Source organism: Ochotona princeps, chromosome 13 (genome assembly GCF_030435755.1).
Source record: "Ochotona princeps isolate mOchPri1 chromosome 13, mOchPri1.hap1, whole genome shotgun sequence".
Classification (NCBI taxonomy): domain Eukaryota; kingdom Metazoa; phylum Chordata; class Mammalia; order Lagomorpha; family Ochotonidae; genus Ochotona; species Ochotona princeps.
The window spans coordinates 47,837,331-47,855,410 of record NC_080844.1 but is presented as its reverse complement, the minus strand read 5'-3'; the positions used below and the strand labels follow the sequence as shown (position 1 = coordinate 47,855,410).

The window sequence follows — 18,080 nt, the reverse complement described above, 5'->3', positions numbered from 1 at the left end:
ATATGGCTGAAGGGCCTGCATGAGATCTGGGGCAGATGTGATGGGGTCTCAAAGCGACCCAACCTCACATGTGGCCACCTCAGCGAGCCCAGAGGGAAGGCTCGACAGCAGGGGGCGCCCTTTCCTCTCAAAGGGGTTCCTGCTGTGTGCCCGGTAAGGCAGAGGGCAGCAGGACCGGCTGGGGAGAGCTGGCTCAGCACCAGGAAGGTGTGCCCTGGAGGGGTGATGACCAGATAAGCAGTCAGACAAGGCCTGAGCTCTCCCTACAGGTAGAAGGCAAGCAGTCTCCAACTACTGACTCAACATGGGACGGTAGGGCAAGTGGAGAGATGGAGTAGGCCACCATGGGAGTGGGGTCACACAGCCCCTTGGCTGCAAGGCTGGGACCAGAACGCAAAGTGCTAGTGCTGTGATGGGAGTCAGCCACACACTTCTGCTGTTCCTCTGGGGTCACACACAGTGGCTCTTGGGATGGCTGCTGGAGGTAGGGAGACCCTTTCTGAAACAAACTGCTGCCCCCATATCTCCTCCCCATCCCCCTTTCTAAACCCTTGGAGATAAGCAAATGTCCCCCTCCACAATTTGTGTCCCAAAGCCCAGGACACAGACGGGCTCATCCGGTGTGGTCCTGTGGACTGGGTGGCCAGGGAAAACCTCCTCCTCAGACTTGAACCTGCATGTTCTCTGTGCTAACAGGGGCCTGAGGTGCGCAAGGCTGCAGCACCAACCTCACAGTGGACAGCAGGTAGGTCACAGCTGAGTACTGGCACTGGCGCTGTCATCATCGCTTTATCAACCAACTCCATGGTGGTGCTTCTCTGGGAGCTTCACGTAAACTTCCTGAAAGGCCCCAGGACAGAACTTTCCAGAACCCACCCTTGCAGCCCGAGTCCCTCCAAAGCCAGGGCAGATGACAGCTGCGAAGTGGGTGGGGGGGGGGTGCCTAGAAACTTAGATGGTGTTTGAGTACGGGAGACTTCTCTGAGAGACAAGGTGGCACAGGAGGAGAAACCATAGGCATGGCAGCCTACACAGTGAGAAGTGCCCTTCTCCAAAAACAGCACGTTGCCCTTCTGTCTGCTCCATGGAGGAAAGAAACAGGCTTCCAAGGAAGATGCACATAGGAGCCCAACTCCCAAGTTCACAGCATCCCCAAAGGGACCCAGCCTCCCTGGGGAAGTAGACAGACTCTGGGGAACTGCAGCAGGCACCTCCACCCCTTTCCTGGCTCCCTCTCAAGTCTGAGAAGTCCCAAGTCTCTCCCCAGGGCCTCTGAGTACCAGCATTCCAGCTCTCCGTCGTCCCACCTCAATCACGTGGCCTTTGGGTCAGCAGATCTGGCCTCAAGTCCTGGCCCTGCCTCTGAGCAGCCACAGGACTGGTTAGTCATTGCCTCGGGACCCCTCAATCCCATTCACACAGCAAGGACAATCACAGCTCACACCTGAAGAGGTATTTTTAAAGCTGAGATAGGAGAGTGTAGTTAAGACGCCAACAGTCACTAACATGAAAGCGACTGAAGCACTGATTTTTGTTTTAATACCTGCTCACCTGTCCCACTTTCTCTTGCCACTTTCCAAAAGGCTCAGTTGGCTTGGCCTTTCCCAGACCATGTGAGCACCCTCCTGCCTAAGGCTTCCCGTGTGTGTGTGTGCACATGTGCATGAACATTTCTCAATAGCTGGCATGAGGTAGGCACTCAAAAAACTGCAGAATGAACACTCGTTGAAGTGGTCTTCTGCCCCTTCCTTCACCTGGCAAGCTCAGCTTAGTCACTTTCTTCAGAAAGCCTTCCCTGAATCCCCAACTGGGCTACATGGTCCCCCATGGCATCCAGTGGTTCATGGACTGAAAAAGCTGTCTCTCACGTGGATGGCAGTGGTCCAAGCACTGGGAGCATCTTTGCTGCTTTTCTTTGAATTAGCTGGGAGCTGCATTCAAAGTGGAGCTTCTGGGATTTGAACCAGCACCCATATGGGACACTGCTGTTGCAAGGCAGAGATTTAACAAGATTTGCTACAAAGTTGTGCTGTCCACTCCTATACACCAAGATCACTCCCACCCCACCTCACTCTACTGGAACACTTCCTGCTCCTGAGAATAGAGGAAACTTGGAGAATGGGGGCGGCGGGGGAGTGCTCACTAAAGCTACTCTTTTGCACTCTAGCTGCTGGCATTCTCTCCATCTGCACAATACCATGGCCCTTGGAGACCCAGGGCCAGAACTGAGTGTCAAGGACACGGGCACAGCCTCTGGCCTTCAGTCTATTAAGAGGTGCACCACTTGGCTTTTTGCCACTTGGACCTCATGGAGTCAGGATGATACCTTCGGATCCTTCTTCCAGTGACAGCATAGAACGGGCCCTAAAAGCCAGTGTGGCTCCACTGGGCTGCCTGGAGGCGGCAAGAGGCCCCCTAGCTTCTGAGCAGCCAGGAAAGCACCCTCCAGTCAAGGCACGTCTGGCTAACACTGGACTCTCAGAAACGAGAGTTGACAGCTGGGCAACGCTGGGGCCTGGGGAGGGCGACACCTGCTGCCCCCATGTTGGAGGGTGGGGAGAGGGTCCCAACTATCAGTGAGCAATCCACCTGTGCTTGCGGTGGCGGGGGGCAGGAACCTCGAGAGGTGGAATGGATGCACACCATCTTGCTTGGGTACTGGCAGGTGGCCGAAAGGAGTCCTGGAGGCTGGGGGTGGAGGCCGTCCAGACTCCTGACGGAGGCTACAGAAAAAAGCGTCACCCCATGCCTTCCCGGGCAGGGGCAGCAGAAGCTGTTCCTTCCCACTGCCTTCGACCTCAGCACGACCCAAGTTCTCCGAGGATTGTCTTCAGCATTTGGCAAGATGGACACAGGAAGTCTCACTGACACAGGGTCAGAAGTAGCTCCCCTAGAGCCTAGGTGTCAGCTCTGAGCTTCCTGCCTGGCAGCAGAGACAAGAAGCACCCCACCACTCCCCAGGAGTCCACCTGTGCATTCTCATGCCTTACCCTATCACTAGAGGCCGAGTGACAGAGGGATCTTCCATCCACTGGTTTGTTCGCCAAATGAAGGCAACATCTGAGGGCTGGGGCAGGATGAAACCAGGAGACAGGAACCCTGCCCGGGTCTCCAACTGGGTGGCAGGGGCCCAACAATTTGGGCCACCTTCTGCTGCTTTCCCAGGCGCATTAGCAGGGAGCTGGACCAGAGGTGGAGCAGACACGGCTTAAAACAGCATTCTCTAACAGAAGTCAGTGTAGCAAACAGTGGCTTAACTCCCTGTGCCACAACAGAGGCCCCACCCTAACATTAGGTGATGATTTCACACACATAAACTTTGTTTCACTAACTGTAATGCAAGTCCTCAAGGGGCCTGTGTTAGGTACTTTAAAAAAAAAGATTTATTTATTTTATTGCAAAGCCAGATATACAGAGAGGAGGAGAGACAGAGAGGAAGATCTTCCATCCGATGATTCACTCCGCAAGTAACCACAATGGCCGGTACTGTGCCTATCCAAAGCCAGGAGCCAGGAGCTCACCTGGGTCTCCCACGCGGGTGCAGGGTCCCAAGGCTTTGGGCCGTCCTCCACTGCTTTCTCAGGCCACAAGCAGGGAGCTGGATGGGAAGCGGGGCTGCTGGGATTAGAACCAGCGCCCATATGGGATCCTGGTATGTTCAAGGCGAGGACTTTAGCTGCCAGGCCACTCTGCCAGGCCCATTATTAAATATTTCTAACCTTAGCATTCAGCACAGCACTAGACACAGAGCAGTATACACTGTGCATTAAATTTAAGGCCAAGCACCCACTCACACTTCTATTGCATCGACGAGAGATCTTGCTATCTTTTAGTTGCCATGTTTTAGCCCTGTGGCATCAGGCAGAACTTCTTCCTGCTATCTCAGGTCTGACTGTAACCTGCTTATAGAAGTGTACAAAATATTCCAAATATTACAGACGTGCCCTTGGCAGAGAGACAGAAAGGCTTGGGGGGAAAGGTCCTTAGGGCAAAGTGGGGATTCAGCAACCTCAGCCAGTCTGCCCTGAGCCGGGAGCATGTCTTCAACCACAGGAAAGGTACTCAGGGCTTGGGGTCCTGTGAGTCTAAGGAAGAGGAAAGAGGCACAAGGCACTTTTGGGGGACTGATTTTTATTTGGGCTTCTCACAGTGGTTAGAGCCACTCTGTCTTCAGAACAATCACAGCACAGGAAATGCGTCACCGAGACTGCCCAGAACAGTCGGACCAGCTGAATCTTATTGCTTAAAATACACATATTCACAACTGACAAATGGCACTGGGCCTTGCACAGGAATGTTAGCGTTTACAAACCTCCCCACTGTAGCACCAAACTCTCTACCAATCCCTTCCTCGTCCTCCACCTGGAAAGCGGGCCTTGGTCACACCTCCCAGGCCCCTGCCCATCCCTCTCCCTTGGCAGGACGGAGCCGGGCTGTGACTGAGGACCAAGCCCATCTCTGCGGGCCACATCTTCTCTTGCCTTTAGGGCAGGGCGCTGCAGTGACTCCCAACAGTCAACATGTGGAACCAGATCCCCTCTCTGCTTTGGGGGAAGACACTTGCGAGGGCCAGAATTCTTTCATTTGATCAGTTAACTGAAGCAGGATTCATTTTGGTGCAACTTGTTCTCCTTTCAGACACTTCAGTGAGTTGTTTGGGATTAAACAAAAAGGACAGTAGGAAAGGCATCTCTGAGGGCTGCGCCTGCGCTCCAGCCGCTCAGGCCACGTGGCAGCTGGCCTGCACCTGCCAGGGTTCAGTGAAGGAAGGGAAGCCCCGTGGTACTGCGCACCATGGCACCCACCAAGGTCTCCTGCCAGCCCCAAGCAGGGTCACCACTAGGTGAAGTTCATCACTGGAGATCCCATCAAGGTTCTCTCTGCAACATCTCTGTGGCCTCCCATGCCAAGTGGTTCTGGACACCTCCCAGGCGCTGAGACCAAGGGCCAGGAGCAGCTGAGGGAGGCAGACAGGCTCAGCATGTTTCCTTGTACAGGGAACAGAACACAGGCCTCCGAGGGTACATGAAGCCAATTGTGCAAATTGCAGTGGTGGGCAGAGTACAACCTCTACCCCAAGCACAGCGTCTCAGGCAAACATGGGGGGCTGCCGTTGACAATGCTGCTGGATACCCCGAGTACACAGTCAGACGTTTGTTCGGTAAACAGTAAATGCATAAAATAAATTACCTTGAGAGGGTCAGGTTTGCTCCCGACGTGTGGCTAATGTGAGCAGAATGGCTGCTGTTCAAAGTATCTTCACAGGAACACAGGGCTTGGGGCTCACACACAATGGACAGACACACACAGATCACCTGGAAAGTCACTGCATACAGACTTCACTTTGTTCGATGTGGATTTTGGTTTTGTGGAATCCAAACATGGATGCTTGCTCACCTCACAACCTTGGATCTGTCTGCTTTTCATGTACATATATGTATATGCATATATATATGTATGTATATATATTTTTTTCCTTTCTTGCCATTACATCTATGCTTAGACTAAATATCATTGTTCAAGAGTGGGGGGGGAAACCAAACTCTTTGTAGGAACATGGCTGCGCAGGGAATGTTAGTTTTGGCCGTTTGTGTCTCCCTCAGCCTTCCTTTCAAAGTCCATCTGGGCACCTGGAGCCCAACAGCAGGAAGAGGAACGCTGTGGTCTTCACCCTCTGAACCTGGCCACTCAGACTCCTGACAGAGGCTACAGAAAAAAGCATCAGCCCATGCCAAATGGGGGTCAGGGACAGGACATGGAAACCACAGATAACCAAGCTAGTTCCCTTAAGTGGTCAGTTAAAACAAACACAAACAAACAAAAGCAATTCAGAATCATGAAGAGAACACTGTGTGAGATGGGTCGCTCTTTCTCAGGCCCCACAGCTTCTGAGGCCCCTCTTTCCAGAAGCAAGGAGACACTAGGCTGCTGACCCCACGCTGTGAGGTAGGCACAGGCCAAGCGCAGAGATGTTGGAGCCGCACGCCCACCTACCACCATGGTCAGGGCCGTGTGCTCACAGGGCTCCTGGAGATGGCTTCCAGAAATGGCCCCTGGCCCAGCCAAGCCTTGGCACAAAATACCCGTGGCTGGCTCCGGTGCCGCCACAGCCTTTCAAAGCCGCCTTGGGAAATAGCCACAAACTTCCTTCTTCCAGGAGGTAATTTTCGTCTGCCCACTGGTAGGCTCCTTGTCTTCAGCTGCCTTTTGTTTGTTTTAAAAAGAAAAACAAAGCAAAACAAAAATCAACCAACAGGGCCCGGCGGCGTGGCCTAGCAGCTAAAGTCCTCGCCTTGAAAGTCCCGGGATCCCATATGGGCGCCGGTTCTAATCCCGGCAGCTCCACTTCCCATCCAGCTCCCTGCTTGTGGCCTGGGAAAGCAGTGGAGGACGGCCCAAAGCCTTGGGACCCTGCACCCGCGTGGGAGACCCAGAAGAGGTTCCAGGTTCCTGGTTCCCGGCATCGGATAGGCGCAGCACCGGCCCGTTGCAGCTCACTTGGGGAGTGAAACATCCTCTCTGTCTCTCCTCCTCTGTGTATATCCGGCTTTCCAATAATAATAAATCTTTTTAAAAAAAAAAATCAACCAACAAACAAAAAAAGGCAGGATTATCTCACACACCAGTCCAAAGGCAGCAAGTGCCTTCTGGGGAAGAAACGGTGGAGGACACCTGGCAGTGCACCCACCATGTCCCCTGGGATTTGAGGGATCAAACCCCTACCAACCTGCCTCACAACCGCTGTCCGGTTCTCTTGCTCCCCAAAAAGGATCGGATCCCAGCTCTGCAGACGCTGCCAGTCACTGGTGACAATCCCAGCCATCTGTGGGCTTCCCTAATCCAGGGCCAAGACAGGCTGCTTCTCCTGGCCCCAGACACAGCAAAGTTCTCTTAAAGTAAAACTGGAGCATAAATCCATTCCATCAGCGAGGCCCACTGCAGGGCACAGTCCCAGCTCCCTTCCCTGGGGGCTCTGAAAACACATTTCTCTGACCCAAAGGGGAGGTGAGCTAGGACTCGGAAAGGGGACAGAAGGTGGTGGGGCAAGTGAGAGGAAGGAGTCACACACCTACTCCTCAGCTCTGCACAGCACTGTGCTTCTGTGGGGAGAGGCATCCACACCCCAAACCGTACCTGGAAATGTAGAAAAATGCAAAGAGAAGAAAAGAAAGAAAAAACACCAAAGTGGCTGTAGCACTTTCTCCAAAAGTCCTTAATGCTTCTCTTGTGGTTCTCGCCAACCCTGATTGCTTTGCCGAGTTCCTGGGCGCAGGCAGTGGCCGCTCTAGCTGGGGGAGCCACTGCTCTGGGAGTTTGGAGAGTCCTGCTCATTGATGGTGTTCAGCAGCAGGCATGCAGGTGGCCGGAGTAGAGGAGAATGCCCAGGCTCTCGAGCCTGTTCCTCAGAGGGCTGGCAGAGCCCTTCCTCCACGTCGCCAGGGGGTTGGACGTGACAGCTGTCACAGAAGTCCAGAGGCCCATCCAAGGCATCATCGATGAGTGTGCTGAACTCTTTGAGGTCATCGTCATGGTGGCCCCGGTTACACACACACACCTCGATGCCTGAGTCCCCGGTGAAACGGCGGTGTCTGCCCGGTGTCTTGTCTTTGCTGTCTGGGGGTGCACTACCATGCTCAGAGTCGTACTCTCTCAGCAGCTCCTCCTTACTTTCCGAATCCTTGTCCAGGAAGGCCTCAGGGTCCAGCTCCCCCAGACCGGCCACCGAATCACTGGGCTCCATTCCACAGGCTTTGGTGGCCACGTGGTCGGCTGGCATGTCAGAGGGCTCAGGGTCAGCAATGCTCGGGGGTCTTGTGCTGCTTCTGCTGGGCCCAGACAGGGGGCTGTTCGAAGCCCCTGGGGGACCCCGGGTAGGATCAGTGCTGGTGGGATTGCCACCTGCAGGGCTGCACTGTGGAAGCAGCTGCTGCTGTGGCAGTGGCTGCTGAAGCTGGAAGGCACTGTATGGTGGGGGAGGAGTTGGAGGTCGGTTCACCACTTCCTCATAAGGAGGTAGTAAATAGTTTGGCAAAAACCCTAAAATGGGGAGGCAGGGAGGAAAAATTACTGTATTGGCAATTGTTCTTGGGTTGCAAATCTCACATCGATTATACACACTACCACTTTCCATCCCAGCATTGCCGTCAACAAATGGCTATGTATGGCTCCTGGTTGCAGGCAGGGGAGAGGGCTGTGAGCAACCCTGTAAACAGGACAGTTCAGGGAGTTGCCTAATCCAGTTTCTTGAAATCTGAGCTCCCTAAAGCTGCTTCATAAGCAAGCTCTTCTTGCCTGTCTGGAGCTAACGCAGAGAGTCATGCAAACGCAGCGGACAGCCAAGAAATAACTTTGGCCTGGAACAGACCTATTCGCACACGCACAGTCTCATGTTTCCTGCTTAGACCATGTCCTCCCTTTAGGTCCTGTGGATCTCAGGGTCGGGAACCCTAAATTAAGACTTCCTGTCCACTTTTCAAATTTCCCCCAGCCTTTCAGATGTATCATGCACTTTCTCTCACAGAGTAGAGACTGGTGTTTTCCTCTCATCTTAGAGAGGTTAGAAGTACTCTGGAAAGATAAACTGAGCTTCACTTTAACTAAGAGAGAAAAGGGATTACCAGTGCAGGGTTAGGTCCTCTGCCATTCAAAGCTTATCAAGAACATGGCAGGAGCCAGCATTCGTTGCAGAGCGAGTAAAGCTGCCTACAATGCTGCCATCCCATATGGGCCCTGGTTTGAGTCTCGGCTCCTCCATTTCAGTCCAGCTTCCTGCCAATGCAGCTGGGAAAACAGTGAAGGTGGTCCCAATCCTTGGCCCCTGTACCCATGTGGGAGACACTGAAGAAGCTACTGGCTCCTGACTTTGGTCTGGCTTAGCCCTGGCCATTGTGGCCATTTGGGGAATGAACCTGTGGATGGAAGATCTCCCTGTAAAATAATTGACCATTTTACTTTACAGAACACACTGAAGAGTGGCTTTGGACAAGCTGCCCAGTTGGCCTCCACAGGCCAAAGACAGGTCACAAGTAAGGTGTCCCAGGAAGTCTGAGGAGTGCTCATCTAAGTTTGGGGCTTCTTAGGAAGTCTTACTGCTCCTTTCACAGCAGTCTCTGCTCAAGCATATCACCCAGCAGTGAGCAAAATGGGAGGAAGTCAGACCAATGAACTCCACATCAATTTACTCGCATTACATATCATCTACCTCTGCCCTGAAAATACAAACAACCCCCTCGCAGCACAGAGACCTGCCCAGGAAGCAGCCACTGTAAATTCTGGGATGGCCCAATGCCTTCAGGAGCCACTCCACAGTGCCTGCTCCCCTTGGTTAAAGGGCTGCCCCAATCCTGTATCTGCAAACTCCTGCTCTAGGCAAGGCAAAGCCTCCATGCCTCGAGAGGTGAGCCCAGGGCCCACGGGCAGAGTGGGACGCCTCTGAGGTACGTACTGAAATAAAATGGCAGTGCCGAGTGGTTGTGGGCTTCCCGGTAGGCAATCAGGTTGATCTCATGTTGCCGCTGCTGGGCCTGCAGGCGGTGCTTGGCTCGGCGGTGGTGGCAGACACAGCAGCAGCTCAGGAGGATGAAGATGGTCCACACCAGCCAGAACCCTGGGGTCAGGGAGGCAAAACAGAGAGGCACACATGGTGTGAGAACCAGCCAGAGGTGGCGGAGCTCAGAACCAGGGAGTAAGTGGACACTGCCCACCTGACTGGAGCTAGCAATGTTAGGCTTCACCCAGTTCATTTACATTGAAGCCATGTGCTCAATTTGTATAAATGTCTGTGCCAGAGCAGAAGACATAGGATGGGAGAATAAGGCAAGGAGTCAGTCAATCACGCCAGGTGCTCCTTGGGGCAAGTGAAGAGGGTCAGGGCACCTCCCCAGTACCATCAAGGAGTCCCCCTGGATGTCAGGTTTTGTAATATTAAATATGCTCACCTGAAGAGACTTTCAGGAAAATGCTTAAACTTCCCTGGCACCTGTCTCCCTCCTACCCACAATGTTCACTCAGAAGATTCACAGGTGCAAGGGGTTTAACAGATGTTTCTGTTAAAGGAATGTTTAAGGTTCTCCTGATAGCATCAGAAAGATCAGGGGCTTCTCTGTTATGTACGTCCCATGTAATGAGAGAGCCACTAAAGTGAAGGTGGAAAATTCTAATTGCCTCAGGTCCATCTCCTCCCCAGAGAGTGCAAATGACTTCTTCCGCTTTCTCTGTAATCCAGTACAATTCCATCTCCCACTGCCACCTCCCTTTGGCCTGCAAGTGCAATAGGCTGTTAACAGCCTTAGTCCTCCTGCTCTGGGGGTGGAGGTGGGGGAGAGGAGGGGGAGGAAGGAGAAGAGTCACAGCCCTTCCTCTTAGTGTCAGCTAGCCCATCTCCGAGATCACACTCAGTGACGCTTGGCAGATTCCAATATAAGATCCTCTCCTCAATTACTGCTAGATCAGTGAGCAACTTTGCTATACACACATGCGCACGCACACACACAATTCGTAAAACAGGGCTAGTCAAGGATGAAGTCAGGAGCCTGGTGTTCAACTTCAGTCTCCAAGTAACACGCCCAGGTTGCACACTGGCAGGAAGCTAGTTGGGGAACAGATGGGACACTGGAACCGAGGCCCTCCAATATGGGATGCTGATCTCCCAGCGTCCTGACTACTGTGAATGCTCACCCTCATAGAAGATTATTACATAATATATTTTCATAAAGGAGAGACGTTTTTTAAAAAGACTTATTTTTATTTGAAAGGCAGTTTGAGAGAGAGAGAGAGAGTCTTCCATCCACTATTGTATACTCCAAATGGCCACAAGAGCTGGAGTCGAGCCAATCTGAAGTCAGGAGCCAGGAGCTTTTCCGGTCTCCCACCTGGGTACAGCAGCCTAAGGCACTGGGCTACCCTCCGCTGCCTTCTCAGTTCATAAGCAGGGAGCCAGATCAGAAGCGGAGAACACAAACCAGCACCTATAGGGGTTGCCAGAGCCACAGGTGGAGGGCTAGTGTGTGCAGCCACTGCACCAGCCCTGGAATATTATTTCTGACATGTAAAGAGTTTCTACTATTAAGTGAAAAAGGCAGATTGTAGCAGTAAAAAATATGATCCTAATTTTCTTTTTTTTTTTTTTATAGGAAAAGACAGAGACAGATAGAGGTATCTTCCATTTGCTGGTTCACTCCTCAAATGGTTACAATGGCTGGGGTTATGCCAGGCCGGAGACAGGAACTTCTTCCAGGTCTCCCACACAGGTGCAGAGACCCGAGCACTTGGGCCAGCTTCCTCTGCTATCCCAGGTATTTTCAGGGAGCTGGATCAGAGGTGAGCAGCTAGGACTCCCAAGGGTAGCCATCTGGGATGCTGGTATTGCAGTAAGTAGATACACTAGACCACAATAGCAGCCCCTCTCAAAATTTTTAAAAAAGCATATGGTGACATAAAAAGGATAATCATAAAGTTATTATGGGTTGACAGGACAATAGAAAATTTGTCACTAGCTCCTTCATTTTTGCTTATCTGTATTTCCTAATTTTTCCAACATGTCTGACAATACTTCAAATTTTTCATGAAAACTTTTAACTAAGATAAATCTATTTTTGTGCAAAAAAAACTTTGAAATCCACACAAAAGGTCTTCACAAAATCCATGAGTGACAGGCACTGGAGGTAATGGTTAATACACTACTAGGCATGCTCATGCCCCTTATCAGACTACCTGTGGCCAGTCCTGACTCCGCTCCCAGATTCAGTTCCCTGCTCATGTGTGCCTGCGAGGCAGCAGGGGATGACTCAATTGGTTGGGTCTCTGCCACCCACACACGAGACCCAGATTGAGTTCCTAGAACCTGGCTTTGGCCTGGCTGTTGCAGCTATTTGGGTAGCAAATCATGGGATGGAAGATTTCTGTACCCTACCTTTCAAATAAAGAAATCTTAACAGAAAAAAGCATTTCCACATATGTTTCTCTTGTCACAATAAATTAAACATTAAAAAAACCTCTCTCCTAAAAAGATGTGTTAACAAGTAAATCCCTGATTATTCTTCCGCTTATATACACATAATTTTGAAAAGATCACACTGACATTTAGGGCACGGTATTTGGCAGGGTCCTTTCCCGTCTCTGTGATACGTCTCTGCTGAACCTACCAAGCGGAAGGCTGGCCACACCACCGGGGACAGCTGATTGCTTTCAGTAGGTGTCAGTGTTCAACCAAAAACTCCCCACTTTGTAACAAAGTCACAGGAGACAACAGGTAGACCCATCAACAGGCAGAAAGACTCAGCAAAGGTAAGGATGACTGACTGACTCCTCTTCATCCTTCCCATAGTCATTATTCAAACCTGCTAAATATAACTCCTCACATTTCTTCCCTGAGTGCTGGCTGATGCAGACCACACTTGGGAGAGTTCTTGGAGAACAGCTGAGAGGCCAGAGAAGCGCTCTGGGAACAAAATGGCCACCAACTTGGTGGCACAGTGTCTCCTTCCTTTTTTTTTTTTTTTTTTTTTTAATTAATTTATTTTTACTGGAAACACGGATATACAGAGAGGAGGAGAGACAGAGAGGAAGATCTTCCATCTGATGATTCACTCCCCGAGCGACCACATCAGCCGGAGCTGAGCCAATCCAAAGCAAGGAGCCTCTTCCAGGTCTCCCACACGAGTGCAGGGTCCCAAAGCCTTGGGTCATCCTCGACTGCTTTCCCAGGCCACAAGCGGGGCTGCCAGGATTAGAACTGGCACCCATATGGGATCCCGGTGCATTCAAGACGAGGACTTTAATCACTACGCTATTGTGCTGGACCCAGTGTCTCCTTCTTAAGTAGGGCAGGGAGAGGGAGGGCACACACACATACAAGCAACACGGCGTCGTGCTTCAGGCCTGGCTCCACGAGTGTTCCAACCAATCTGTCCTGAACAACATGTGTCCTCAAGCAAAACCTCACAGCCCCTTACACATCTGTTGTCAGTTGAAAAGTGTTCTTCCATTAGGTAATTAGCATCTAATTATAGTTACTATTATTTGCTTATTTATTTGAGAGAGAATGAGAGAGAGAAAGATATTTCTGGTTCGCTACTCAAATAGCTGTAGCATCCGGGACTGGGCCAGGCTGAAGCTAGGGGCCAAGAATTCCAACCTCGGCTCCCACAGCCAGTGAGTTCTTAGGACCATTTTCTGCTGGTTTCCCAGATACGTTCCAGGGGGCCAGATCAGAACTGGAGCAGTTGATATAAACCCACACTTCTGACAGGGGATGACAGTGCCACACGTAGTGGCTTAACTTGCTGCACAGCAATGCAGGCCCCTACACCTTCACTATTTTTGTAATGTCCTGAAGCTATTTTCTCAGTAGTTCTACTGCAATATATATGATCTAAGGTAGTATTTCTCAACTTTGATAATACTTTCATAACATAAACCTCATACATTCACATTTGTCAAATATTTCTTCTGGCTGTCTCTTTTTTGGACATACAGATAGGTCTGAATTCTCAGCCCCCTTACGAAAGGCTCTGGGACCAGTTCCAACTTATGCCTTGGGATTGGAAGTGACATGTATTATGAATAGGCCAGAATACTTCCTGTTGATGTGAGCCCTCCATTAATTTCCTTTTACCAAGGCTGCTGGCAACATTTTAGATGGTGAGCCCTTATCCAACCACCAATGGACTGTACAGCGCAAGTGACAAGCAAACCTGTTGTTTTAGGCCTCTCAGAATTTGAATTTTTTTGCTGCTACAGCGTATGCCAAGCCCATGCTGACTGACGCATGTTTGTAAGAGGTTTTGCAGGAAAAGCTTTAGTGTTCATCAGAATCTTAAAGGAATCCTTGATCTAGAAAAAGTCTGAGAGCCTTTGAACTAGAAATTCTAATACAGAACGATTTTTCTATTTTAAACAAAAGCTAATATTAGGCAGAGCGAAAGGCAACTAGTGGGAAAAATGAGATAACTAGAATGCATAGCTTTGGCAGGGTAGCCTTGACTGGATCCAACACAGTCTCAGGAAAGTCCAAGGTGTCCTAATACTCCACTGGTCTACTTTTTTTCAGGTGACAGTGTGGGGACAGAAACCAACCCTGCCACGCACTAGCTGTGTAATGCTCGGTTGGTTTCAGAACGAGTTCCCCAGTCTTTTTTTCTAACACATGTCCACAAGGAATCGCTTGTGTGAATCAAAACCAAGGGAAGCCAATTCCAGAGCAGAGTACTTGTGGTGCCATGGATGGAGTGTTAAACAGAAAATACCCTAGGGCCTGGAGCGATAACTTAGTGGCTGAAGTCCTCGCATTGTATACACTGGGATCCCATATGGGCACCGGTTCGTGTCCTGGCTGCTCTGCTTCCCATCCTGCTCCCTGCTCGTGGCCTCTGAAAACAGCGGAGGACAGCCCAAAGCCTTGGGACCCTGCACCCATGTGAGACCCCTCCAGAAGAAATTCCTGGTATCTAGCTATGGATCAGTTCAGCTCTGGCTGTAATGGACACTTGGGGAGTGAACCAGCAGATGGCAGATCTTTCTGTCTCTACTTCTCTCTGTAGATCTGACTTTCCAATAAATTAATTTTTTAAAAAAGGAAAGCTCCTGGCTTCAGCTCCAGCTGTTGTGGCCATTTGGGAAGTGAGCAAACACATGGAAGACCTTTCTGTCTCTCCTTCTCTCTGTAAATCTGCCTTTCCAATAAAAGTAAATAAATCTTAAGACAAGACTGTTAAAAAGCTTGTCCCACTGAGGGGAAATAAGAGCCACCACAATGTGATCCTCACAAATTTGGTTTCCTGGGAGCCAACCTAGTCCGAATTGTACACCATCAACTTCCCAAGGCAGAATATTCACACTGGTCCCCATGGGGCCTGACCAAAATCTTTTAGCCAGATTTTCAACCCAAAGAAAAGTTTCAAACAGTGAAGCCTAATGAAAGACACACACGAGAGCAACACGACTCTGGGGCCTTCCCTCTTCACGACCCTCAAACGTACACTTTCCTCAGTGACAACTCTGAGCTGAGCCCTTGCATTGGGGCGTATCTGTCATGCCAAGTAAAATGGAAAACATGTTTTTTAAAACAATCACCGGCCACTGTTGGAACTGAGTCATGTGTCCCAGAGTTCACTGCAAACTTGGGAAAACACCACTCGTGAACTAGCAGGAAATTCCCCATTAGGACGCAAAGGCAAGCTGCAAGGTTGCTTCCTTCCGCCCTGGCCCCAGTCGGTGAGGGGGAACTTCCCTGACCTTCACGGCTCTCAGACTGTCAGCACCTGCCACTGTCATTATAGCAAAGGCCTGAGTTTGGGGAATGAAGACTTCAGGGACGTGCAACTTCATCTGAAAGACTGGCTGGCTGGTTTTCCCCAAGCCATGAGAGCATATCTGGAAGAGGAGGGAGAGTCTAGGTTCAGATTCCCACTCACAAAGCCATTTCCCAGCTTAGTGAACTTGGTTATTTATTGTTTACTTCTCTCACCTGTAGGACTTGGAGAACGGTGTCTGCCTTATTTGACTATGGTAATAACTACATGAGTCACAGTCCATCTCATGCAGACTATTCACAATTCTCTAGGTTTTTATTAGTGTTGTTGTGGTTACAGGCATAATCACAGCTGGGAAGGGTTTCCTTTGAATTTCCTTTTTAATTCCCAAAAAATATTACATGAAAAACATGGGTTAGATGGAAGTCCAAAGTCTGCTTCTGGGCTCTATCCTTGGCAAAATTCACTGGAAAAACCAGTCAACTCCTATTTGGTGAACCTCGCCATTACAAAGGTGCTGTGTCAGCTGATAGCACGACCCCTGCTATTGTCCAAAGGCCGTGACCACTAGGGAGCTGGCTTCCGACCGGAGCACAGAAGGAAATCCCAGCTCCCTTCTGACCAAGCTCCTTGGGGTGGCAGGGTGGCAAATGCTGGAGTTCTGGAGGGTTTTTCTTTTCTTTTCTTTCTTTTTTTTTTTTTAAGATTTATTTATTTTTATTGCAAAGTCAGATATATATATATATATATATATATATATACAGAGAGAGAGAGAGAGAGAGAGAGAGAGGAGAGACAGAGAGGAAGATCTTCCGTCCGATGGTTCACTCCCCAAGTGACCACAATGGCCGGAGTTGAGTCAATCCGAAACCAGGAGCCTGGCCTTCTTCCAGGTCTCCCACCTGAATGCAAGGTCCCAAGGCTTTGGGCCATCCTTTTGCTTTCCAGGCCACAAGCAGGGAGTTGGGTGGGAAGTGGAGCAGCTGAGACACGAATTGGCACCCATATGGGATCCCAGTGCATGCAAAGTGAGGATGCAGCCATTGAGCCATCATGGACCTTTTATAACAGCAGGTCATCAATGGGTACCTTAAGATAAGCCACAGCCCCGCCTCTGTTTCCAGCCCAGGTGCCTGCCAATGTGCACCTTGGGAAGCAGCAGATGATGGCTCAAATAGTTGGGACGTGGGAGGACGCAGGTTGAGTTCCTGGCTTCTGCCTTTATCTCAGCCAAGCCCTGGCTGTTGTAGGCATTTGGGGAATTAATTGGCAGATGGAAGGCATCTCTCCCTCTTCTGCTCTGCTTTTCTCAAACAAAAATCAAAAACAAAAATAAACTGGAAAGAAAAATCACAGATTAAGAAAAACAAACAAAATAGGTGCAGCATTGACTAGTTTGCTAAGTAACTTTCATGTCATCTCAGGGAAATCCTGCCAACCAGAAACACTCCCTTCTTCCCACTAAAAATCCAAACATGTGATATATATATATATATGTATATACACACAAACGTATAGTTACAGATGAAGCACTATGCCGATTGAATTTTCAATGTGATAGCATTCCCATATTCCTGGTCTGATCATCATTTAGTCATGATGCATTATTTTTTCACATACTGTTGAATTTTACATTATGTATTTTAAGATTTTTCCATCTATGGTAAAGGAGGTGATTATTTCATACTTATGCTTTTCTTTGGTATGATTTCAATATCAAGGTAATGGTAGGCTCAATGAAATGAACCACGAAGTAGTTTCTCCTCTCTAATCTTCTAGAAATCCTAGTATAAAACTGGTTTTATTGCTTCTTTAGATTCTTAACAGAGTTTATCAGAAAGTTTACCTACTTCTGGATTTTTCTTTGTAGTAAAGTTTTTAAATACAAATTTACTATATATATGCAAAATTCTAAATTTTCTACATATATTTTTGTATGTAGTTTCTGTGCATGGATGTATACACTTTCTATGTATTAGGTTGTGTACTAGTGCATATCACTGAATACTATGCCAATGATAATCAGTGTTTGAGATGTAAGAGCTTACTAATGCATCAAGTAGTGAAATACTTTGTATTTGTAAATCTACCCAAAGATGTGCAATATGTATGTACCACAATCTACAAAAACATGTAGATTATGTAGATTATGTAACTTAAAGAGGATTTAAATAAATACGTGAAAATTTAAAAAAAAATCCAAACATGGAAAACCAATGGCTGGGTGAAATTCTCCCTAATCATCTTAGGGGGAAAAATTGCCAACTTCATTTCTCTCCCTGGACAATGTAGCTGGTGGGTAGAAACAGCACTGCGAGACCTGGGAGATCTGGCTTTGGGGTTTGTGACGTTCAGTTCACTGCTGAACTACTTAGAAAGCAAACACGTGCATAGAAGGTTCTTACCCTGGCATGCAAGACCTTCTGTGAGCTGGGCCCATCATCCTCCCAGCCTGGTGCTTGGACCCTGGAAGCAAAGCGGCTTTGGAATAAGGCTGACTTAGCTGTGACCAACTGAGCTGCATTTCAATATGAGATACTGATGTCTTAAGTGGCTAAGTCTGTGCCACAATGCCAAACCCCCTCCAGAAGTTGTTTAAATTCACCAGTTTAAGATCATATGGGGCCCAGTGCAATAGCCTAGTGGCTAAATCCTTGCCTTGCATCCCCTGGGATCTCATATGGGCAACAATTCATATCCTAGTTGTTCCACTCCCCATCCAGCTCTGCTTGTGGCGTGGGAAAGCAGTAGTAGGGGATGGCCCAAAGCCTTAGGATCCTGCACCCACATAAGAGACCCGGAAAAAGCTCCGGGCTCCTGGCTTTGGAT

At 49.5% G+C, this 18,080-nt stretch overlaps 1 protein-coding gene across 2 annotated transcripts in view; it reads right to left on the bottom strand.

Moving 5' to 3' along the window:
- Positions 1–4,111: 4,111 nt before the first annotated feature.
- Positions 4,112–18,080, bottom strand: part of WBP1L (WW domain binding protein 1 like) — a 70,399-nt gene continuing 56,430 nt past the window's right edge. Inside the window, exons 3-5 of one of the 2 annotated variants that reach the window (XM_004579897.2) lie at positions 9,446–9,607; positions 6,728–8,037; positions 4,112–6,204 (exon numbers count right to left, since the gene is read on the bottom strand). In XM_004579897.2, coding sequence (XP_004579954.2) covers positions 7,286–8,037; positions 9,446–9,607 — 914 coding nt within the window. In that variant the 3' untranslated portion in view covers positions 4,112–6,204; positions 6,728–7,285. Of the gene's footprint in view, positions 6,205–6,579; positions 8,038–9,445; positions 9,608–18,080 lie in introns of those variants that run through there. The other variant, XM_058672036.1, reaches the window with a different exon arrangement.